The 24361-nt window shown below is 40.8% G+C and overlaps 3 protein-coding genes across 4 annotated transcripts in view; 1 reads left to right on the top strand and 2 right to left on the bottom strand.

Moving 5' to 3' along the window:
* The window catches only part of acvrl1 (activin A receptor like type 1), a 16107-nt gene extending 11764 nt beyond the window's left edge, over positions 1-4343 (bottom strand). Inside the window, exons 1-2 of the mRNA XM_017415224.3 lie at positions 3924-4343; positions 3573-3801 (exon numbers count right to left, since the gene is read on the bottom strand). The gene's annotated coding sequence lies outside the window, so the exon portion shown is untranslated. The remainder of the gene's footprint in view (positions 1-3572; positions 3802-3923) is intronic.
* Positions 4344-6938: 2595 nt separating this feature from the next.
* Positions 6939-12321, bottom strand: ankrd33aa (ankyrin repeat domain 33Aa). Its single transcript, XM_017415003.3, has 5 exons — positions 11841-12321; positions 10100-10416; positions 9847-9976; positions 9619-9759; positions 6939-8409 (listed from the first exon to the last, which is right to left on the bottom strand). Exons 2-5 carry the CDS (start codon positions 10355-10357, stop codon positions 7586-7588), a joined length of 1353 nt encoding a protein of 450 aa, XP_017270492.1. The 5' UTR covers positions 10358-10416; positions 11841-12321; the 3' UTR covers positions 6939-7585.
* A 6184-nt stretch (positions 12322-18505) lies between these two features.
* arhgef25a (Rho guanine nucleotide exchange factor (GEF) 25a) overlaps positions 18506-24361 on the top strand; it is a 48114-nt gene continuing 42258 nt past the window's right edge. Inside the window, exons 1-2 of one of the 2 annotated variants that reach the window (XM_037977025.1) lie at positions 18506-18921; positions 19887-20025. In XM_037977025.1, the coding sequence (XP_037832953.1) occupies positions 18826-18921; positions 19887-20025 (235 nt within the window). In that variant the 5' untranslated portion in view covers positions 18506-18825. The remainder of the gene's footprint in view (positions 18922-19886; positions 20026-24361) is intronic. The other variant, XM_037977026.1, reaches the window with a different exon arrangement.

Genomic DNA, 24361 nt, shown 5'->3' on the forward strand with positions numbered 1-24361 from the left:
AATAATAGATAATAATAGATAATAAAGAGAAACAGGAAAACAATGGTGTGAATGCTTAAAAGCATTCACACAATAAACACTGTCTGGCTTGAGTGCACGTGGATTTTCAGGCTTCCAGCTCGTTTTAATCTTAGATGCTTCAACAGACAGCCTCTGAAGGACTTTTCTCTCGTTAAAAAGCTTCCGTTTTCAGTTCTTCCGGTGCTGTCAGTTCTGTTTGGAAATATTTTACAATACGCCAATTTGCAAAACTAACCCAACTCTCTTCTCTTTCACTAACTAAACTTCACACATCTGGGAGTGAAACCTGCCAACGTAAGCACAGACCTTTGAATATCCTCCTTCAGTTTTGACGCATGCAGTCAGATAGTTTCCAGGAAGCTACCGCACGCGTTTGTCATTTCATCAGGCAGCGTGAACTGTCTCTGAGGACAGAGGTACACACATTTCATGGGAATATGTTTTAGCAAAATATTTTTTTAACTGTGTGTGTTTAAGAACGCACAAAACTGCCTGGTTTCGAAATTAAACCGTGATGTGGATGAACTCAAATCCTTTCATGCTGAGAAGGGACAGAGTTAAAGCCGTTTTGGTCAAATGAAGTGAACGATGTTTTGCAAGATCGTATGCAATATTGCGAGGATGACTCTCAGCTACTACCACAGCAAACTTTAGCTCAATATCTGTAAAACTGACCGAGTTGTAGGCGTTTTTCTGTTCGCTAATGTCGCTTAGCTGTGGCAGCCACCTTAAATGCGGTTGACTCCAAAAGTTAGTCACTTTTAGATGTACATTTAAAGACTACTTTCTAAAACTTTCATTAAAGTCCGTCAAGTGGTTCATGAGATATTTTGCTAACAGACAGACAGGGTTGACGCCAACAGTTAACACCAAAGTTTTAGGAAAAGAGTTGCACAATTGCACAAGCTTTGAGTATGTGTTGTAAATGACTCTCATCCACTACCATACCAAACTGTAGCTCAATAGCTGTAAGACTGACTGAATTACAGCCATTTCTGTTTGCTAAGGTCCCCTAGCCGTGGCGGCCATCTTGAATGTGGTTGACTCCAGAAGTTAATCACTTTTACATGTACATCCAATGATTTCTTTCTGGCAGTTTCATTAAAATCTGTCAACTGGTTCATGATCTGCTTTCCGCCTTTATCGGCAGGCAATAAAAACAATATCTTTCCAAGATATTCACCGGCAGTCTGATTGCAACACAAGACAAAATCTGTCTTTGGACACGTCTCCTGACAGGGTTACAGGGTGACAGTTGGAAAGTTATTGCTGTAGCGCGTAAAAAAAACAAAAACAAACCACAACCGCCATATTTTACCAAGCAGCTAAGGCTTCCTAGGCGCATAAATCTGTGCTCAGATGAGCTCCGCCCACAGAGTGAACCTCTCCTCTGCAGGGCCTGTGTCATCACTCATACGAGAGCAGAGAAACCCTCCCTGAGCTTGGTCCGAAGCTACACCCCGCCTGACCTGCGGGGAACGGCTCATCGTCATCTCATCCTCTCATCTTTGCACCCGGGGAGGCAGATCTCTCATTCCATCTGTGGGGACATGGCGTGGCACGAACGTCTTCATCCTGCCCCTCTGCCGGGGCCTCATTGCACATAGAAAAAAAAACAACTTATCTTGGAAAAAAAAAAAAAAAAGATCTTGAAAGTGAAATGAAGCTGCGTTGTGCTTAATGACGTATGATACAAAACCTGCAACGGGCTGCAGCTTCATGTCACAGAAAGAGATGAAACCAGCTGCGGTTCAGTGATTTCCTGTCTGCTTTTACTTGCATCGTATATAATGCAAGTATATAATATATATATATATATTTAAAAAAAATCCTGTCTGAGAAAGGAAATGGCAAACACTCTACTAGAGACACGTTGTGCACACACACACACACACACACACACACTGTGTTTCGATGCTACAAAGGAGAAAAAACAATGAAAGGAAAAACAACAAGCAGGAGTTTGAATATTTTGCACTTGAGTAGGAAGTCACCCGCAGAAACCTGGAAATATGATCTGAAACCTGAAAAGTTAAAAAGGGCAAACATCTCCTAATGTGTGTGTGTGTGTGTGTGTGTGGGGGGGGGGTTAAGATGTGTGGGAAAAGGAGAAAATAAAAGGGGAGGATTGACATCCTAGAGATATGGTCAAACTTATCTGTCCAATAAACAAATTCTGTGCATGCATTTGAACACAAATGAACTTTTATCCCAAAGTCTGTGGTTAGAGCAATAATTACATCCTAACACTGAATAAAAAGTAAAAATGTAAAACTTTTATTCATTTCTACAGTTAAATGGAAATCAGCAGCGTTTTAACATACAGTCTCTATGAAAACGTGGGGTTTTATAGGAAACCTTTAAACATTTAATATCTTACCTGTCGTAGATAGCTCTTTGAATGACCTCAGTTTGCAGAAAAAGAGTTTAATTCAGACTGGATTGATGAGCTAACGGTTAGTCAGAGTTAGGCCAAAACCAAAGTGGATTGCTGCCTTTTTAAAGAACTCCAATCACAAAAAAAATCCATAGCAATTAGTGAGAGCACTGTTTAATAAGCAAGCTAGCTGTAGCACGTGGAGCACCTACTGTAGGAGTACTGCCAAGTCTCTGCTGAAATAACTACCTGCTGCAAAACTGACGGCAGTGGAAAAGTTTAGAAAACAGCTTCTGTGTGAACGGCGGTGAAAGTCAGACATGCTGGTTGGCTTGTCTCTGCAAACTGAGGTCATCCAAAGAGCTATCTACGACAGGTAAGATATTAACTCTTCATAACCTTTCTGCAGGTCCTTACTTCAGACGTGTTAGAAGTGTCACTTTAGGTTCTTTTATCACAAAGAAAAAAAAACCATGATGAATGTGATTGAATGTTGCAGAAGTGATTAGTCAGCGCGCAAATTTGTTGAGCAAACCTTTGGTCTGAAACCAAAAGAGGTGTGAAAATAACAGGAGCTTTTTGTAAAAAAACAAAACAAAAAGAAACTTATCCTGCAAAAAAAGCCTGAGGAAGGCATTTGCAATTATTGGCTCTTTTAGACAGTTTAAGGTAGACTTTGTTTGGAGCCGCTTGGTTTAAAGATTTTCAGTTTTCAGTTTTCATATCAGTTTTTTTTTTAATGCATCGGTTACCTCAAACCATCTTAACCCTGTGTTGTGATGGTAAATATTTCCTGCAGTAATGCTAATCAGCCTCGTGGATCACTTGAACTTGTAAATATCAGAAGTGAACAGGTTGTAAAAAGGTCAGGCTGTTCCCAGTGGTTTGGGCTGCTTTTATAAATCAGTGTTTCTGTGTCACAGCAGAGGAGACAGTTTGGAGTTAATTAGCCAGGATTGAGTATTACAGCCTGGGTTAAGTGTAAGGGGGGGGGAATATAGTCCACTTTACACCTGTTCACATCTAGAAACACGTGGCCTGCTGTCAAAAGTCAACTTACATTTAGTGCTACTTCTACTAAAGAGGTTACATCTCTGGACATGTCATGATCTACACAAAGCCACGGAAACAAACAAACAAACAAATAAACAAAGAAAGCAAAATCAGTGTTTACCTGTTTTCTGCTTCCCTTTTAGCAGGACGGATGCAAACCTCGCACGGCTCCCATATCAGAGCCAGCCAGCAGCGTTCCTCTGCGGTCAGTGAGAAAAGCAGATGTGAACAAACACCGCTGGCCTCATGGCAGGAGTCAGCGGCTCGGCTGCAGATGTTTCATCCGCTGAGAGCTCACATCCCCCCTGCCTCGATGACCGACCAGGCGCCGCTTCTGTGAACAAGTTTCTCTTCACAGAAACAGGAAAAAAAAAAAAAAAAAACAGTCACGAAAGAGAAGTTGCTTCTAGAGCAAGGAGCAGGGAGGGTTTTAGACAGCGAGCTGTCAGCTTATCTCGGTCCAGATCCGCACCGATAAGGCGACGACGCCACCGTCTCACGGCGGGACTCGAACCCGCGTCCTTCCGCTCTGAGAGCCTCAGGCTGTCTCTACCGGCTGCCGTCCCCAGCTCCTGATTAAAGGGCGAGATTAGAGTTTGTGTTTTTTTTTTCTTCTTCTTCTGTTAAACGGCGCAGACTGTCGTCCCACCCCTCATTGTTCCGCACAGACTCTGCTCAGCCTGGAATGTGGCTCTCTGAGCGGTTTTCCTGTTGCTCGCCAAACCTCTCATTTTCCTTTCCCTTCCGCGGGTCTGAGTCTGCGCTGCACCCACAGGAATGTGCGTCAACAAAAGCGTCTCTCCCAGTCAAATCCAGCAAGTTTGAGGCTACAAACCTTATTTCTTCTTCTTCTTTTACTTCTTCTCCCCACGCCTGTCTCTTCTTTTAATGAACTCCAAAGCAAAGCTCACTCCTGGTTTTCTTTTTTTTTTTAGGTTCCGAGAAGAGGAGTGGAGACTTGTTATCTTTTCATCATCGTTCTAGAGATTTTTGCCTGAAGAAAACTTTTCCTGCACATGCTTTCCTGAGGTCCCTCTCACTGAGTGGTTTAAACAGGAGAAGCCATGCAGTAATAGGTTTAAATGCTACACATATCAGATGTTTTAACATGGTTGTGTTTAAATATTAACCATGCAGCTTCACCAAATGTACATTTTTAATGATTTCACCCCCAGTTTATAGCTGTTCCTGTCGTTTTGGCCAAAGCTATGAGTACTGACTTTAAAGGGATAGTCTGGTCATTTTTAAAGTGATGTCTTTTCATATAGTTATCAATAGCTGGTGTCTCATCTGCCCCCGACATCGGTCAGACGTCTTCCTCCAGGCTGGTAGCTAACCAAACCAGGGCCTGTTCTTTATTGTTTTTCAAGCTTATAGAACAACTCTTTCTCAGAAATGACATACCAATGTCAAAGAACACTACACTAGCTAATAATAAACACTTCTGCGTGACACCATTTGATAATTTTGTCGTAACAGGATCCCTGTTACTACAAGGATGACATGCAGAACGTAGACCCACTGATGGTGTCTATGCTATTACTGCTGAGGCTGTGACTATGTCAGTCCACCTTTGGTCAGGCCTACAGTTTATTTAACTCCCAGCGGACTGATACACTCGCAGCCTCAGCGCCACTGACATGATACACACACAGTTTGTGTGTAACAGGGTTGGTATTGTTTGTTGAATTTCGTCAAAATTCATCACTATTTTCTTATTTCAGTTTGGCTTGTTTCGTAAAAAAAGTTAATCAGCTTTCATATGTATTCAAGGCTATTTCTCTTTGTTCATATGGTCCTTGCTCCACAACTGTGTCCAGAGGTGGATTTAGTCTCTTTAAACCTTACGTAAGACCTTTTGTAGCTTATTGTAGTCTTGCCCGTGAAATCATTAAAAACTGGATTATTTGCACCAAATCTCTTTCTGGTATTTATTTTTTTATAGGACTGATACTTATAGATCAGTGGTGTCCAATCGTGGTCCTAGAGGGCCACTATCCTGCATGTTTTAGTTGTTTCTCTGCTTTGAAACACATGATTTGAATTACCAGGCTCCCGCAGACCTCAAAGACCTGCTGAAGAACAGGCAAACATCTAAAACACTCAGGATAGTGGCCCCTCCAGGACCAGGATTGGACACCACTGTTATAGATGGTGTGACTTTTGTGGTTCTCATGGCTGGGGGGTGCACATCCTATCCTTTGCACCCATTTTCTTTACCCGCTTGTTCCTGGCCATGAGGCAAGAGGCGGGGTATACCCTGGACAGGTCAGCAGTCCATCACAGGCCCACATAGACACGAACAATACAGACAACCAGTCCCACTGAATGTAGCTGTTATAAGCTGTGTAACGGGGCAGAAGTACGTCAAGAGCTGCAACGTGAAAAAGACTTACTAAGACCTTTAGCCAGTGCTGCATGAACTGATTCATTTTGTCATTTATCACTATTTTTGTTGACGATGTCTGGTCAGCCCTGCATCTTTTATTTTAAGGATGGATCAGTGGAGGATTTGTTGCTCCAGTGACTAAATTTATCATCTTATGGTACAAAAAGCTGCTCTGAGAGTTCTGCTCACGCTCTCAGTGTTCTGTGATTGAAGCAGCTGATGTTTGTCTTTCAGATGCCAAAGAGCCTACACCGTGGGACAACGCTTCATTCAGTGAAGCCTCAGCGGTTTCTTCACGTCCGTAATATACAGTAAATTCCCCTCCTTGTTCTCAGGCTCTGTAATCTGCCCATTTTGGCTCACAGCTGCAGACACAGCTGGAAGATTTCACATTAGCTGACATGTCAAAGGAAAAAAAAAAAAATTCTTACATTCTTTTTCTTAAATCGTTCATTTGTGTGGTTTGATGAGCCACACAGTTTGGAACGGTTCCATTTGTTGCACAACTCGGGGTAAAATAAAATTAGCCAGTTTTTCACAGGAACTGTTCGATGTTTGTTCATTCACAAAGGTACGAATCCGTACGGACTGTCTTATTCTGAATGTCTGAAAAAGCCAGAGTCTCAGGAGAGATGCTTAATGTGTTCCTTCACTGAACCCTTACTGAGCTATTTGTTTCAGGAATGACCTCAGGTCACAAAGTTCCCCACTGCAGAGAGGAAGTGAGCCACACTTCTGAAAATAACATGTGACTTTGTGACTTTTTTTATCACAAGATCAGAAAAAAAAACGCATTTGGCTTCTCTTTTTTTTTGATGCTGCTGCGAGTATTTATTGCGAAATGCAGCTCGATAAGAACAACTCTAAAAGCCACTCTCCACCATGTGAAAGTTGAAGTTTTAAGCACTAATAAAACAGATAATAGTTGTGTAAGGATAGCCCTCTGTGGATTAAAAGATTACTGGCAGCTAGGGGTCAAAAGCCACTTTATGCCACAGAGCCTGCTCATTATAGGCTGTCGTAAGAAGCTCAAAGGGACTTTATTTTGAAAGGAGTATCTAAGGTTACATCCCAGAGAAGAGGCTGGCCAGTCACATGCTTGTTCAGATAATCTTTTTATTTCAAATGCTGTAACGATTATGCTACACCGCTACGCATATAAAAAAAAACCCAAATCAAACAGTGCCATGTAAAAATCAACCAAATGGAAACTGCCTTTGAACACAGAGTGTAGACAAACAAAGCAAACGTTTTGTCTTTTTCGGTCCCTTTAACGTCACAAAAATAAAAGTTAACTGAGACATTTATTCATTTTCTGAAGGCCATTGATCCCACATATCGTATAAACAGTACAGGCTAATGGCTATTTGGTCATACTGAAGCGAAATACCATGATGCTACCTTTAAAGCTTGCAGAACATGGGTTGATAAGATTTTCACAAAAAAAAAAAGTTTTTCAAAAATATAACATCATTGCAGAGGTCTGTGATTCATACTGCGACTTTCCAAGTCCTTCCGACCCGTTATGGCTTACAGTAAGAACCCCCCACATCCACCCCTAAACATCAGGGATGAATTATGTAAATTATTCTAGTTATATCTCTTTCATCCCAAGCAAAAGCTCAAATCCATCCAAGTCTATGTCCATTGCTTGCTCCCAAAGTTGTTTTGCAAAGATTTTTGTCTCCTGTTACATCTGATTTCAGAGATTAATCTTTCTTCTTATCACAGTGAAGCCAGCTGACTCAGGTTTTGCTGGAGGATTTTTTGGACCCTTTAGATTTTTTATCTTGTTCTTTCTGCATTGCCTGCTTTTTCTTTTCTCTCTTTTTCTCTTCTTTGGCCTGCTTATACTTCCAAACAGGAGGCTCCAAGTAGCCCTTTTGCCTTCTCTTCTTTTTCTCCTTCTTTGGTGTTCGATCCCCAGATTTTGTCACTTCAATCTTGGGAATGCAGCCTGAGGGGAATATGCTGTTTCTGTGCGCCATGCTGCGAGGGATGAAGCTTCTTATGCCACCGACCGGCAAGCTTTCCCTGCGCTCTGGATCCTGGCAGCAGGAGGCCAGGGAAACAGAGGTGGCTGACAGGGCTGTGGGAGAAGCGGAGGTGATGGAGCCGTTGCTGTGGGACACCGTCTTCTCCTCTAGCTCCTTGCTGCTGTGCTTTTCCAGCAGTTCTGGGATGGCAAACCGTCGCTTCCCAATCTCTGGGGGACTTGTGGGACACAGTGGGCGGCAACCAGTGGCAACCAGGGGGCTGTGGATGCTTGTAGTTATCTGAACCATATGGTCCATAACCCCTTTGTCTTGGGGGTCGTGTGGGAAGCTGAAAGAAAGGCTTTCTTTTAAGCGCTGCCTCAGTTTCTGACTGGTTGATTTTGGAGTGGAGGCCTTTTCTACCAGCTGCTTCAAGTCAGGCCACTCAGGTATGTAGCTTTCACAGAACTGCTCGGCAACAGAGCGAGCCTGCAGGCGCCGGATTCTGGACAGAGTCTCAAACCTTCCGGTCCTAAGGACCCAGTCCTTAAGACCCCTGCCTTGGACCAGGTCCACTGCATGCATGTCTGCACCTACAGAACGGGATGAGAGAGGCAGAAAGCAATGAAAGCAGCTCGGTGTAACACCACCACCATGTAGCTGCTTTTGGAGAACTGAGACATTTGGTCACATATTTTAAAAACCTTAGATATATACTAAAACAAAAAAATTTGTTGAAAGAAAATAAAAAAGGACAACATTTCTGCACAAATTTATCTCTTTCTTTTAAGCAGAAGCAATTGTTTGTTGTAATGTAATTTATCTGGGCTTGATGAACATAATTTTAAAGGACCAATTCTTTTTTTTTTCTGTGACCAAGTCTGATTTATTTTAATGTCAACTATTATTGTTTTTTTTAGTAGATTACTTTTTTAGTAGGTATTGTCAGATCTGTTTGAATTCATATGTGAGTTTTCAGTAAAAGAAGAAATAATTCACACATATGAAAAAATACCTCCTCTTTTTTTGTTACTTGTTTAATGAATAAAACCGACCTGGCTGAGAAAACAAGACTTATTAAAGAAACCTGGAAAATTATATTCTAATTCACTTAACAAGGAATTTTAATTACTTCAACTAAATTCAAGAGGCTGAATCAGTTCTAATAGATTTTGTTGTTGATTTTATTGTAAAAAAATGATTATAACCTTGTGGAAAAATTCCTTAATGTATTTTTTTTTCAGCAACTAGCTTTTTAAGGGTTAGATTTATGTGCCATTGACAATAATAAATTATTTAACAGACATAAACTCAACATGTTGATGTTATGCAAGTCAAACATGCAGCTTATTCTTTTGAATGTAGATGAAGATAGTTTTGTACTTTTGCCGCATTTGACTATATTATTACATGAAGCCAGGCAATGATCTCTTTTAAAAGTCTATGATCAGGACTCTAAGGAGACCTTCTATAAATCATGCTATTAGGTTTTTAGATGTTGTGGCTCGTTTGTCTCTGAATCTATTTAAAACAGTTTAAGCCGAGTGTGGACTGAAACGTTTCATTGTTCCGTTCCAAATGTGTCAGCTGATCTAATCCCAGAGAAAGTTCAGCTTAGTTCACAGATCAGGTGTCCTGCTTTGTCACGTTGAACGAAGTATTTTTAGTTTACCTACCCCTCATTGTGAAGCACTCGTCTTTCATCTCATCGGTGAGGGAAACACTTGTTTTTACCCAAGCTTTTACTGGGTAGACTCGACTAAATGAGTCCAGGTGATTCGTGCTCAGGGTTCTGAACTCACCGTGCATCAGCAGGGCGGCCACACACTCCTCTCGGCCCTGCAGGCCCGCCTTGATGAGGGCCGTGAAGCCGCGGGGATCCCGGATCTCCATGTCCACGCCACGGTAATAGTTAAGGATATAGTTAAGGATTGTGATGAAGCCTTTATTAGAAAAAAATCAAAACATAGTTATTATCCTGGGAATGATTGAAGCTCATATGTTGATGTTCGTTATATTTCCTTACACACCAGCCTGTGCAGCGATCATGAGGGCAGTGTTTCCATCATTGTCTTGGTGGTTGATGTCTATTAACAGACATTTGTGCAGGAGGGTGACAATATCGACAAAACCCTTGGTTACAGCCACCATCAGCCCATTCTGAAGAGGAACAAGACAGATATAAACTATTTTACCATTTTACTGTAATTTATTCTACAGAAATACACACAAAGCCACTTTATTTGTGCAATAAAGACAGAAATGATTCTTTTTCCCTCTCACCCTGCCATTGATGTCCAGCTCCATGGCTTCTTCTTTTGAGACCCCTCTCTCCATGATGCTGCCCAGGATTTCGGGGTCGTTCCTTATACAGGCCTCATACAGCGTCTGAGCTGGTTTTGTGTACTTTATCTCACTTTCATACTGGGGATATACAGAATCGTCGGAGAGTAAACTCTCGCAGTCCGAATCATCCTGGAAGACATCCAAGTCCTCTGATGGGCCAGCGCCCAGGTCTGGGTCCTCGTTTGCAGTCGCCATCGGGACCCTTTCAGTCAGGGATCACGCGGGGCGGTCAGGACTGCTGCACAGCACCACACCTGAAAGAAAGAAAAACAGCAAATGTTTCTAAAATATTTGAGATATCGACCTCATTTTTCTTAAATTTAATTATGTGACATAATGATGGATGGTCTGTAAAGTGCAGGACTTTTATTAAAGCTGTAATGTTTAAACAAATTATACCCCCATTAAGAGCAGGGATTTTCACTTTAGTTTACTGTATTGTGATTATTTGGTTCCAAAAGCTACTGCAGAGAAAGAAAAATAGGTTTAACTGCACACAAAAAGTTATTTTAATATAAAACTGACATTAAGTGAGTTTTATTTTAATTGCTGTCAAAAATACAAGTTCATTTTGTTCAAAATGTGTTGGTGACTGTGAATATCTGTGTTTTGCCCTCAGAAAATGCACACATCCTCTCAGAATAGGCATCTTACACTCAGCACTCACACTTGCTGCATTAAACAGATCTGGTGACCTAAAGGTATGATGATTAAAGAGGATGAGGAGCTTTAACTCACCTCAGCCCTCCTGTCAGCGTGACTGATCTGTAAGTCTCCGTTTTACACAATGCATACATAACATCCTCATATGATATAACTGTATTGTTATGTTTTGGTCAGACTTGGTCATCGAGAGAAGAAAAGTTTGGGGTGAATAAATGAAGCTTGGAATAAGTGAAAGTAACCATCCAAACAATAAATAACATGTCAGGAGATGCTGCTCACCTGAGGAAGCTCAGTCTTTGAAAATAATCTGAATAAAAGTGTACAAAAATAGGGGGGGACTGGGTTGAGACAGATTATGTGGAGCTGGAAGTGTTGGGAGTCCAATTTGATGACAGCGTCTGTCATTGTGCTTTAACAGGACCACACAACAAGGCCAGTGTTGTATACAGAGGTTTTAAAAAGTTCATTTTTTCGTTATTTTTTAAAAAAATGATTAAATATCGAGGGAAAAAGCCACAAAGGTACAGTTTGCATGACATTCAAACATGAGTTGTGGAACCAGTGCTAACAATAGATTCATCAGTCCACCTTGGCCCGCACAACATTTCCACATCTTCTCATAACTTTTTCTACAGAATCAGAACATTTTCAGCCGATTACAAACATTTCAGTTTAACAGGCTACTAAAATATTAGTAACTTCTGCAGTGTCAGATAAAATATAACTATTCAACGTTCTTGTAATTCAGAGCTTTGTCATGTAGAAGAGGGAGGATTAATCTCATGAAAATACTTCCTCTCGTTTTCTCGTTCTGCATAGAAAGCTGGTACTTTGACTCTCTGGCCTACACTTCCTGCTGAGCAACACCTTGCACTCTGGCCAGGCCTCTTCCTCTGAATCTTAATATGTGAGGCGTCTCAGTTGCATGAAGATGTTTTGTAATAGAAACTTGAGTCAAAGCAGGGAAAGAAAAAAAAATCATTAGAACAAAGAGAGACATTCAAAATCTCACCCTATAAAATCCAGCCATGGCTCAGTCCTCTTCTGGCTTGCTTTTGCTCTCAGTTGTCAAACCATCCTCTCATGCTGTCCTCTGCTCTTCTTGTTTGTGAGTTGTTGAAACTGGTTCAGGTTAAGTTCCCCAAACCGATTCCAGCTCTGGAACTTCCCCCTCTTCCCTCCCGTCATGTTTTATTTTGTTCTTACTGGCCACTCAGGTTGCCTCATCAGTCAGGTCCCAACATAGATTCTGTTGTCCTTAAGTCAGGCAACGTGCTCTCTCCCTCTCATCCTGATTACTGAAGATTTAAGGATTAAAGAGGAATAAACAGACAGCAAGCCAACCTCGGTCCCCTGCTCTCAGTTTGTTGAGTTATTCCGCTCTCGCTCGTCTTCCTGGCTCCCACAGAATCTGCTCGTCTGTTGTGTGAGAGAAAACCTCGCTTGCTGTCAAAAAAAAAAAAAGTGTTGTGACTGAATCATTAAGGCTATGGCTTCCAAATCTGCTCTGCTGCTGAAGACCCCCTGCCTGAATGATGCCAGAGCTTCTTTGTAATGGGAGACAAAGTCTGGGGCTTTTTTTGTCCCATTTGCTGGGACAACAAACTCACCCTGGTTTTTGCTCTCACCCAGAGGGCCACAGTGGTAATTGCTCCCATAGCAGGGATGGCACACCCAAATAGGGTTGGAAATGCAGCGCTGATCTAAAGTTATTGTGCACATGGACACAGATGTTGTGAAACAACAACTCATTTTGCAAAATCAAACTGGTCAGCTTGATGTCTGAAGCCTCGTGTTTAAAATTTAACCTCAACTTTGGTCTACATTCCCTTGTGGACAGGAATATTGCGTTAACGAGTTTATTCATAGCAGCAATGACTTAGTCCCGGCGTAGCGAAGGTCACGTAAAAAAGATTAACCCTCATATTGAACTGGAAAGGGGCCCAGCTCAGACTGGCTGTGCATTTATTTGCAGCTCGTTACGCAACTGCTGGTCTCTGTTTGAGGGGAGCTGACTGCCGCCTGCTGACCGAACTGAGGAGGACAGCTCAGGGACATGAGCTGTGTTTACGAGGTGTTGGACAGTGAAATATTCACACAGCTCACGAATAACAGCTCTATCCCAGCTGCAGCTGCTGCTCACATTGCCTCTAAATGTATCTACAAACGTGTTCAATTTAAACTTATAGTTGTCCACATTTTTCTTTTATCCAGGTTTTAATTATCACCCTCCTCCACAAAAGGCAGGTGATAATGTAACTACCTGTGCATCTCTGTTAGCAAAATATCTCATGAACAGCTGGGTGGATTTTATTGAAATCATAGGATGCGCATCTACAGCTCATTACCTTCTGGAGATCAACCCAATTTATGGCAGCTACAGCTTGTTGACGTCAGCAAACACAAAAATGGCTGGAACTGTGTTGGTTTTACAGATATTGAGCTAAAATTTGGTGTGATAGTAGTTGATAAGCATACTCTTTACATACTCTGAGCACTAACAGATAAAAAAATCCTTCTTTAAAACTCTGGCATGAAAGTTGGCGGGTAATATGCATTCAATCTAATTTGAAGACCAGAACAGAGTTTTTTTTTGTTATAATTTTGAGCTCTCTGGTTCTCTGAGCGGCCTATCAGATTTAAAATGTTTACAGAGAGACATGTTGGTCATTTGAAGGTGGCGCGCCTCCAACAACGTAATTTTTTTAAAAATCCCCATCGAAAGCCCCGGGTGAGTTCTCATCAGAAGCTGCCCTTTTGGCTGTGGATCATGAGCTCAGTTCCATAGCATAAGTCTAACCTGACCTGTTACTCAAAAGGTGAAGCTCTATGTTTAGACACAAGAGCTTAGTCGGGTCTTTGCTGATATGAAACACAGGAAGAGAGAAAGAGGCACGTCTGTAGGGGGAATTGGCAGGAAATTTCAGAGGAAAGGGAAGTCTGTTTGGCACAAAAGGGCGGGGTGGGGATTGGTGTATTTTGGATGTTTTCCTCTTTTTCGTTTTAAATATGCCAAAAAAGAAAAAAAAAAATTAAATCTTCTTAACCAGATGAGGGCAGCATAGCTCACCCAGCAGACGTTTTGTTTCTCCCACATCGCTCAGATTTCCCCAAGAAAAACCTTCAGACTTTACGAATAATTATGATGCATCTGCGAGAGAACATTTTGTTCTGCTTCCCCACCTTGTGATAGCACTCAGAATTTCCTTTTAGGGTCGGGGTTATTTTTTCTTCTTTTACTTTAAATTCCTCGCAGAGACACTCACTCATCGTTGCAGAAGCCTGTCCAGCTGCTCCCCAGACACCCTGGTACCCAGCAAGAGAACTTGGAAGAGGCTTGGGACAAAGTGAGCTAAGTTTAGCCATCTTAGTGACTGATTGTAAAGGCAGACATGCGCTCTGCTAATATTAGACTGTTGGCACTCTCTGCAGGACTGATCTTAGCAGCACATTGCTCAGACTTCACGAGCTATATCGTTTCCATCTTCCATCTGTGGCTACAGACAGATCCTGTGTCGTGTGTCTGAAAGCAGGAGTCAGGTGACTGAAGGGAAGCAGGAAGGAAGCAGAGATGCTGAACTTGCTTGAAGAGAGTTGAGGCGATGTGTGGAAGGAGATAACAACAGGAAGTGGATGTTCCTCGTGACAGGAAGTGAATGTTCCAGAGTCTAAAAAATGAATGATTTATGAACTGGATAAGAGGTAGGTTAGGGAGGTCTGTAGGGGGACACAGCATCCAGTCCAGGGTGTACCCCCCACAGACCCTTCCACAGATGGTGCAGCCTCCAGCTCCCAACCTCTCTCTGCAGAAAATGAATGGAGGCAAGTTTGAACAAAGAGGTTAAGTTGTTCAATTTGGTGAAAAATACTGCATTAGTTTTGAAATATTTGCTTCAACTGAAAGTGATGTGGCATTGAAACATTCGTCCATCAGACTTGTCTTCTTTATGCAATACAACACCAAGAAACAAATACAATACCTCTAAAAGAGAACAGTTCAAAAATTTTTACTATGGAGCCAGATTTCCTTGTAATTTTTAAAGTGGTCTTTACTATAGCTCCTTAAAGGTCTTTAAAAGTTCTTTCTTTTTAGTCTTTGGGGACTTTTTTTTTTCATTTTCTATCCATTAACTGAGCATTTTAAAAGTAATGATATTTTTTAATCATTCAGGTATATTTTACTCAAGAGATGATCCAGTCTTGTAGCAGAGAAATCACATTTTTAGGCACCTTTTTTTTACCAGCAGCCTGTCACAAAGACTAAATTTGATCCAATTTCTTTAGTTAAATAAAACTTTTACAGATAACACAGTTTGACACAAAATAGTATCTATTAGTTGGAAACTTGACATACAGTAGGCGATCGGCTGAAGGCTGACGTGTCTCTCAGGTCCTGTTTCAGGTTTTCTTTCTGCATTTCTTACAAACATGACTTTCCAACGTGGTTATATTTCCTGACCCGTCTTCTTTCGTCCTCTACTTGTTCCTTATATTTATTTTTTAAAACACACACACAGCACAATTTGCAGTCATGTTCAGAATCAAGCACAGCACGAAAAATGTGTGAAAAAGTAGCCAAAGTCCAAAAAAAGCTTTGAAAGACCATCAAAATACCCAGAGAACCACTTAGAAAGACCGAATTAAAAGATGACTAGAAAGTCTGGGTCCTTGGTGTGAAGCATAAACACTTCTCAAGGGTTTTAAAAGTTTTGCACAGCACTGTCAGCTGCAAATATTTTCCCAAAAAAAATCACAACTCTCTCCATTTTCATCTGGACTGGTTTAAAAAAAAAAAACTTGATTCTGATGTTTTGGCTTCTGATGGTGTGAGTCATGTGGATTATGAACTTTGCGCAGCTTCTGGAAGCAGATTCTTCCACCTCTGAGATTAGTGTTTCCACATTACTCTGCTGCGATCGGCTGCAGTGTCTCTGCGGTATTCATGACTGAAACTGTAACCGAACTGGCTGTAGGTCTTAATTGGACATTTTTCAGCCACTGTTTTTGCACAATAGTGAGCAGATGTCCGTATCTCTCGTGAATCAATGATGGGAAGATTATAATAAATGATATCACTTAAAATTTTTAAACATCCACGGTTAGTCTGCTGAAGAGCAATGAGTTTCAGTTGTTTTACTCAGAAAAGAATACATGGCATAATTTTAAAATGACCTTGTTTTTAATTTAAATAGAACAACAACAAAGTTTCAAACGGTGGAATGGAGAAAATGGAATATTTTCTCAAACACTTTGGTTCATTTTTTTTTCTCACAAACACATTTTAAAAAGTCGTTTCTTCCCTTATTCCTTGATTCTATGTTAACACATGTTAATATGAAACACTCAGATGGCTGCCTGTTTGTTATTATTAAGCTCACTTTTCACACAGAAATCTCATATAACAGGTGAGTATTTGGATATATATATATATTTTTTTTTTTTTTCAGTTTTCAAGATCTGTCCGAGTCATATTGTTCAAAAGTTTAATTTTGTTTTCAAGAGTGAACACATCAGATTTCTCTAGATTCATACAGGCTATAAAGAGGATATGGAAGGTGATGTGTTAAACTGCATTGGAAGGAAAAGTCCAGGATTTACAAAAAAACCTTAACAACAATTCAGTCACAGTGAGGTTTAGTTAGGAAGCTGCGACCGAAGCAGCTGAACAGGATTCGGCCTTTCACCTGTGACATGCATTTCTGTTTTTCCTCATGATTTCATAGTTCTTCACGTCTGATTGGACTTTGTTACTTTTTGGATAAATGTTTAGGAGTAAAATACTCAAAGAAGATATTACAATGGCAGAAAAACACGGAAAAGGAGTCAAATAGAAATATGGCGGCCGTTCTGCAGGGCAGCTTTTCAGCAGCTCTCATGCAGGAAGCTTGGCCACCTTTGGCCCAGACTCCAGTATGACCAAAACAGGGCAAAGTGAGCATCTCAGTCTGCATATGGCTTAAAAACTCAGACACATGTTGCTCAGAAAGTGCCAGAAAAATGAAGGCAATCCCAAATCATTCTGATCTGTCCGTCGATGCAGATTTACAGACTCAGGCAAGAAGTGGCTCAGGCATTACAGCCGAACAAAAGACAAAAATAGTCCTGCACAAACTTTTACACAACAGAGTTAAAGCCCATCTTATAGCCCATATTTAGTGGAAATAAAAGAAAAATGTTTAAGACGGTGAATCACGAGAACAGCTTTCCGTCGGAGCAAATTGTGTTCAGCTGTAAGACACATGGGTAACAGGTCGGGATGTTTTGGATTAGAATTTTAGAAGGATCAGACCCCCCGAAAAACATTCAAAATATGTCTTAATTTAGTTAGAGAGAATCAACTTCAAATACCATGATTGATTCTGTCTGGCTGCTTGTTCAGCTCTGTTTACAGAGCGGTGAAGCTTCATCACCTTCGGCTCAGATGATTTGCCTTTTAACTGGTTTAACTGGTCGCTTTAAACACTGAGCACAGCTTTCTCGGCAACATGATGAAATATATCCTATTTGGTTATTTATTCAACAGCACTGAACAATTCAGTGACAAAAAAAGAGATTGCATTAGCTGACATCAGGATTACAAAAATCTCATGAGCCAGAATTTTGCCAAAAAAGGTGTTTTGTGTTCTTGAATAAAGTTAAAAAAAAAAGACATGATGCTGTTAGAGAAACACAAATTCTCGGTTGGCTCACGTGCTCTCTCCACAGCATGAAATGATCAACACACAATGGTGCAAGCCCTCTGATTTAAAGTGATAGTTTAGATCTTTTGAAGAGGGGGTTCAGTGGAAAGGTTCTAAACAATTAATATATTACCTGTTGCAGAGACCCCAGTTTGGAGAAACAGAGTAAGTTAAACGTGTCAATTCGACTCCTTTAAGCAACTCCAATTTAATTTTTTTTTAAGTATTTTATGAGAGCACAGTTTCATAAACCATCATCTTTTCATTACGTGGGTATATACATGGAGCTTTATGGCTGTTTGTAAGTGTAAATTTATTTATTTATTTAACCAGGTAAACCCCATTGAGATCCAGATCTCATTTTCAAGGGGGACCTGGGCAAAAAATAGCTGCAGAAGCATCTTGCTGTAGCACTTTTGGTGCAACCTGGAGAACTTCCTGCAGGACTTTCTGCTGGAATAACTGTGTAATGTGAAACTGACAGTGAAGTCAAGATTTTATTTAAAGAAGTTAAATGAAAATGTGAGTGCAAATAGTGACTCTTCTCTTAAATAGTTAAGCTTTGTATGCTCTGCTTTCATGCCTTATTTGGGGCTTCCCTTCCTGGCCAAGAGTTCACACTCTCCATGTGTCACTGCCTGAGACTTGGGCAGGGATGTAGACTGTGTGTGTGTGTGTGTGTGTGTGTGTGACATAGTTCAAAGACCTGAAGAGAAAAAGAAAGATAAAGAAATGATTGACTCAGTGTGAGATTGGGGGGGATAAACCAGATAGTAACAACAAAAAGGAAGAAGAAGAAAAAAAAGACGAGAGCAAATGATGAAAGGAGGTGAAGTTTATTTATTTTTTGGAGGGGGTGGGGGTAGTCTTCTATAGCCAATAAAGAACAAGAAAGAAGCATTTCGGGGAGGGTGATGTGCAAAGTCAGCTTCTGCTTTCAGAGAAGACAGAAGAGGACAGTCAGGTTTTCTCATTCAGAGGAATAAAAAAGAAGAGGAGAGTTGCTACTGCCATGAGCTCAGCAGGAGGCCAAAGAAAACCTGCCTGTCTGTCCAGGTGAAGCCTCCACGGGACGCTGCCAGACTCTGGACTCAATCAGAAAGACGCACACCTGTCTGTGCTGGGAGAGGGACAGGCTCCCAGGTCCGGAAAGAGAGAGAGAGAGAGACTCGAGCCCTCCTCTTCCTGGATCAGATATTCCTATGCATTAGGTTTCAGAAGCAAAACGAGGTGGGTTCAGCTCCACACTGAGGTACAGTACGCCGCGAATTGAATACAGAAGTTGGCGACGGGAGCTGCTGTTTGCTTTAGGAGGAAATGAAAGCCATGCAGAAGAATCAGGGACGCACTGACCAGATGTTGGGAGCCATGGCTGATGTGCTAACTTCTGTGGCAATGCCCAATCAGCAGTGGGTGAGTTGTAAGCTCTCTGTTTGTGTATTTACTGACTGTTTATAGGAAAGCATCATGCCACATATTCAAAAAGGAAGCCAAGCACATATGGAGGTATTTTTCTGAGCTTGCAGAGCGTGGCGTTCAGCTTATCTCCAGCTCGTATCATTTACTTTGGTTCAATATTGCTGTAACTTGGTCATACACCTAAAATGGTCAGGGCAGACAAGCAAGGAGAGGGATGCAAGACTTTCCAGTCCCTGTTCAGTGCTTGGAAGGAATTTCTGCATGTTTTTTCTGAGAGAAAGGAAGCAGAGTGGTGGTGATTAAAACCCCTGAGCATGAACAGTCACGCAGTTTAAATGACTCTGTCCAAACCTCACAAAGCCCTTCGATTTCTTTTTCACTTATTCTTTATGCCCTTTTTTTAACCCTGAAGCTTCAAAATGTAAGAGTTGATCCTAACCTGATAGGCAGGTTATACTTAATGGACTTAAACGAAGCAAAGTGTGTGTATCTTTGGACATGTCTTGCATCAGAAATCAGTCATGTGAAGGTCAGAGCGTCCCAAAACGTTCAGTGCATTTCTCTTTGACGCTCTCTTAGAAATATGTTCATCATGATAAGTCATTTTTCCCCTGACGAACAGTGGGTATAAACCGTGAGAGTGAATCTATTCTATTTCCATCCCTGGAAAAACACAGAGAGATGACTCCATTTGCCTCTATTAACCTACACTTTTGGTGCCGCTGGGCTTTAAGTACAGATTGAAGCTGCTCTGTGGCAAAAGCAGGGCCTCATTTCCATCACATTCTTGCTCAGTGTGTAATGGAGAACTAAATGAAAAAGATGTAGGGAATTGTGGAAAAAAGAAATCAGCCACTGGTATATTGTTTTGTGGTTTTTTGTGACCATAAGTGCCCTGTTACAATCTTCCTCCTTGAGAGCAGGCCTCCTCTGTTGACAATGGCATCTCTGTGTTGTAGCTTTCCGAGGGGGGCGAGGCGGACCTCCCATCAAGCGAGGAGGAGAAGGGGCCTGTGCGGGGCCAGTGGGAGCAAGATGGGCCGGACTGGGAGCAGCAGAGCACGGCTGCACAGAACCCAGAGCGGAGTGAAAGAACAGGTAGGACCTGACGGAGCTGCACTCGTCGTCACCCCCTCCCGAGACGTGCAAAATCCTTTCCAAACATTTGTCTCCTCACCAAACCAGCTAACATCGAAACTTCAAGATTCACCTTTGATTTATTGTTTCAAGCCAGCGCATCTAAAACAGCCTCCCTCTGTCACAATCCACTGGCAACAATATATGCGACAGCTAAAAATATGTCCGTGTGCTCAAACAAAAGTCAGAAGAGTAAACATTCCTGAATCTAAGGCTCTGCTTGTGCAATGTGAGCTATATTAGCCAGCCTTTGCTTTGAGTTTCTGCATGCTGCCCATATGTGAATCAAAACAAACCTGTGTCCCATCGACCATATCTGATGGTGCTCATTAGGCTGTAATAACTTCAGGGAAAGTATCAGATTGGAGGCACCTGAGACTCAGTGCTTTACTTTTATGAAACTCCACCCTCTGCATCTTCTATTAGTGCTGATGGCGGTAAACTGCTTCGGTGTAATTCACCATACATAAGCATGTGTGAGAGGAAAAACAGGCTTCTTGTGTGTACGCACACATACACCAGCAATACTTTCCAGATGGGGGCAAGAAAATACGCTCAGCTGCCTCCCTTCCCCGTCTGCCCCATCAGAGCTGGTTGGACCTATTCTCATTTCGCTGAGGAAGGCTCTCGTGCGTTGAGATTTTCCTGGCCTGGAATGAAACAAAAGGAGCTTTGTAGCTGGATCTGGGTTTGGGTTAGATGGAGTGTGTGTGTGTATACATTTGGGGAGGTTTGGTGGTGTGTACCATGTGGCTGGCCCGCGAACTGTTGTGCAGAACAGAAGGGGTGTGAGTGAGGCCAGAGGAAGCTGTCAGCGATGCTTATCTGTAATAGCAGCACTCAGATCGGGTACGTTGTTGAAGTTAATGTGCACAAAATATTGTTTTTAGTCACAGCTTGAAGCCCCGAAAAAAAGAAAAGGTTCCATAAACGGACAATTACTTTAAAAAAAGGTTTGTCTTTTAAGTTTCAGACATGCTCTTTTACTCAGTTGTTTCAACACAACTTAGTTTGATCTTAAATCAGACTTTCTGTTAAATGTTGTGTGTAGTTATTATGCTATTAATGAGGTAGCTCTGCGGTCAGCGCCTCGGTCTTGTAATCCTGAAGCTGCAGGTTGGAGCTCACATTGCTCAGGTTGCGTCCGTGAGGGTCATTCGGGGTAAAACAAATCTTTTGTGCGACTTCGCTTGCTGTGGCGACCACTGCAGAAAGGAGCAGCTGAAAGAAAAACAACAAAAGATGTGTGTTTGTGTCATGTTAGTAAAATATCTCATGAACCACTGGACTTGTTTCAGTGAAACTCTCAGACAGTAATCATTAGATGTTCCTCTACAACCGATTAACTTTTGGGGTCAAGCTAACTTAAGATGGCTGCTGTAGTGAATTGACCTTAGGCAACCCCAAAATGGCTATAACTCAGTAAGTTTACAAATATTTAACTGTTTTGGTGTTGTGCTAGCAAAGAGTCATCCTCAACACATACTCTGAACATTAACAGATTGTATGAGATCACACAATGTTGCGTACAGTCACACATAATGTAAATTTCAGGATTTGAGCAAAACAGCTAGAATTCTGTCATTTTGCAATATAAGATGATTTTAGTTTGAAACACTGCCATGGAAGATAGTAGGTAATACGCATTCCTTCATGGGATGCTGGGATTTTAATTTCTTGCCGTTGCTACTTGTCTAGGTGGGGATGTATGTGACCATAAGTGCAAACAACATTTACATGATTATCAAAGTTTTTCTAACAGAAAACCTTTATTGTGATCTCCTCTGAGAGGTCAATAACGTGCTTATATGGTACTTTTATTTATCAGCACTTTAGAAAAATCAAACCATGGGAAAATTTCTGCAAAGGAAGAGTTTAGATGTTTTAGATGTAAAAAAGATTACTTGCTGAACTGACCTTAAATGTGAGTGTGTGTGTCACAAAAATGTATATTTGTTCTAAAATGTGCACCTTTTATGCTAAATTTCCACCATGTAATGTTGTAAAAAGTAAATCAGTTTTTATCTGTGATACATCAACTTCATGCTTTGTTTAAAAGGTCCGTCTGTAATTTTATGTTAAATATTTAAAGCATTTTTATTAATAATTTACTTTTACACTTACAGAACGGGGGAGATGGAAAATATTCTCCTCCTTTTTTTAAAGACAAGTTTTGGACATATGGTGTGTGTTAGAAACAAGATGGCCACCTGTGGATCATAAGGAATCACTGGATGCTGCTGTTTTCACAAACTTAGTCCCTTTTTAAAAAAATCTTTTCTAATTTCGAAGTTACTTACTTTAGCTTACTTGATTTTTTTAATTGAAGCATATCAGATTTTATTTTTTCTCTGCTTTTTGGTTCTTCCAAATTATTTTGTCACTCTCATAAGACACAGTGTTTCATATATATTTTTAGGGAGAGGTGTGTTTATGTTATCCTTTTCAAGCTAAGAGCTCTGAACCGACATTTACAGCAAACTGCACCAAAATTACAGCAAAAATCACCCTAATCATAATTGTCCATGATGAGAGGTAAAACTGACAAACATGCACTTTGTACAGCTCTATTTAAAACTATTCAACAAGTTTGTGAGTTTTTTTTTGTTTACACATGTTGTGAAGAGCATAAAATAAAAAATAAATAAAATAAGAGCTGAAGGTTCTTGATAATAACACACAAAAATACTTTACGTTTAAATAATGACGCTTCATGTCTCAAAAGATTTTACTTGCTTGTGATTTCTAATAGTAAAAGTCAAAGCAGAAGTCTTAAATTTGTCAGCCTGCAGAGTAAAATAAAGTGATTATGGGGTAAAGTGTGTAGAAAATCCTTGACTTTGTTCATATGGTGGTTTGGAGGGGACTGGGGGAGTGTATCCTTACAGGAGTGGAGATACCAAGGACATCAGGACTGAATTATGGGTCCATACGTGACCTTAAATGGAGAAAGGCCAACCTGACGCTACATCTCATCATGTTACCAGAGCAGAAGATCTGAGATTATTCACTGCAGGTGAATAACTCAATTATGTAACCTCTTGCCATTAAGCTCCTACTGAATAAGATGTGTGGAAGGTGTGTTAGCTGCATGCACCTCAGCATATGACCTATACTAATGAAAAGACTGATTTATTGTTATATTTACTATGAAACAGATAAATTCATACATATAATTAAACCTACAGGCATCAAAAAGACCACGCTGTGTTATCCGCTTGTCCTGAACATTAGAAACAGAAATTCTGTCTGATTTACTGCCTGTTTTTCTGTCGCACATGATTCATCACCTCTGTAATTTGCTCCACTAGTCTTTGACATATAGATAAGGCCAGTGTCTAAAGGTCTGCTTGTGAAAAATATGGCATTTATCTTTGGAATTAAATAGATTATATTTGTCTTGACGAGGCACTGCAGATCAAGTCTCAAAGCTTTATATTTAAGAGTCAATAGTGGATTGTTTTGCTCATTTTATGGGCAGTTTAACCACAATATTAACCCACAGTATCTCTTTATTATGTATTTAGTTTTTAGAACTTTCCAAGATACTGTTGCTCGTTTGCACATTTGGCATTTATGTAACAACAGTGTTCCCTTGGTAAATACACTGTTGAACAGTAATCCGAGTATTTACTGTCCTTCACAATTTTTGTTGTTGTTTTTATCAACCGTAAATCTCTGGCTTCTTAGCTAGTAGACATGCAGTCCTTGAAAGTATGTGGAGGGAGCGTCCTGTAGATTACAACAGCTTTTTGAGTGAATGGAGTTGCCTGTAAAGGATGAAAATTACATTTGCAATAAGAGTGAAACAGAATGGTAAAGTGCATAAAATTGAAGCTTGTCATAGAGCTGCAGGTTTAGGTATTAATTCTTTGTGTAAACAAGTTAATAACTATAAGAAATGCTGCTCCCTTCCATCCATCTATTATCTTTACCCACTTGTCCTTGTTCTCATTTAACATTTACGTACCATTTGTCCTTTCCGGATCATGGGGAGCTGGTGCCTATCTCCAGCTGCTCACTTGATATTTGATATTATTTCTGTTACAATATATCTATTATAACGGCTTTGAATTATTAAGAACAACAAGTCTTTCATAGACAAACCTTTTATGTAGGCTTTATGACTGTAAGATAATAAAATGCTTCTTGGATTTCCTGTATCTGTCCTCTTGCATTGATTCTTGTCCAGATCATTGTGTGTATTTCTGTAGAAGAGGTGGGTCCGACAGGTCCTCCAGAAGCCTCACAGGTCACTGCACCACAGAACAGGGGTGGTTTGCACCTCAAATTGACC

This window comes from Kryptolebias marmoratus, linkage group LG8 (assembly GCF_001649575.2).
Source record: "Kryptolebias marmoratus isolate JLee-2015 linkage group LG8, ASM164957v2, whole genome shotgun sequence".
Classification (NCBI taxonomy): Eukaryota; Metazoa; Chordata; class Actinopteri; order Cyprinodontiformes; family Rivulidae; genus Kryptolebias; species Kryptolebias marmoratus.

Coding starts and splice junctions, on each gene's coding strand:
- ankrd33aa (XM_017415003.3), bottom strand. CDS start 10,357: ATGGCGACTGCAAACGAGGACCCAGACCTGGGCGCTGGCCCATCAGAG. Junction 9,977..10,099: donor AGCTGGACATCAATGGCAGG/GTGAGAGGGAAA, acceptor GTTCCTCTTCAG/AATGGGCTGATGGTGGCTGT. Junction 8,410..9,618: donor GGCCGCCCTGCTGATGCACG/GTGAGTTCAGAA, acceptor CCCGTTCTGTAG/GTGCAGACATGCATGCAGTG.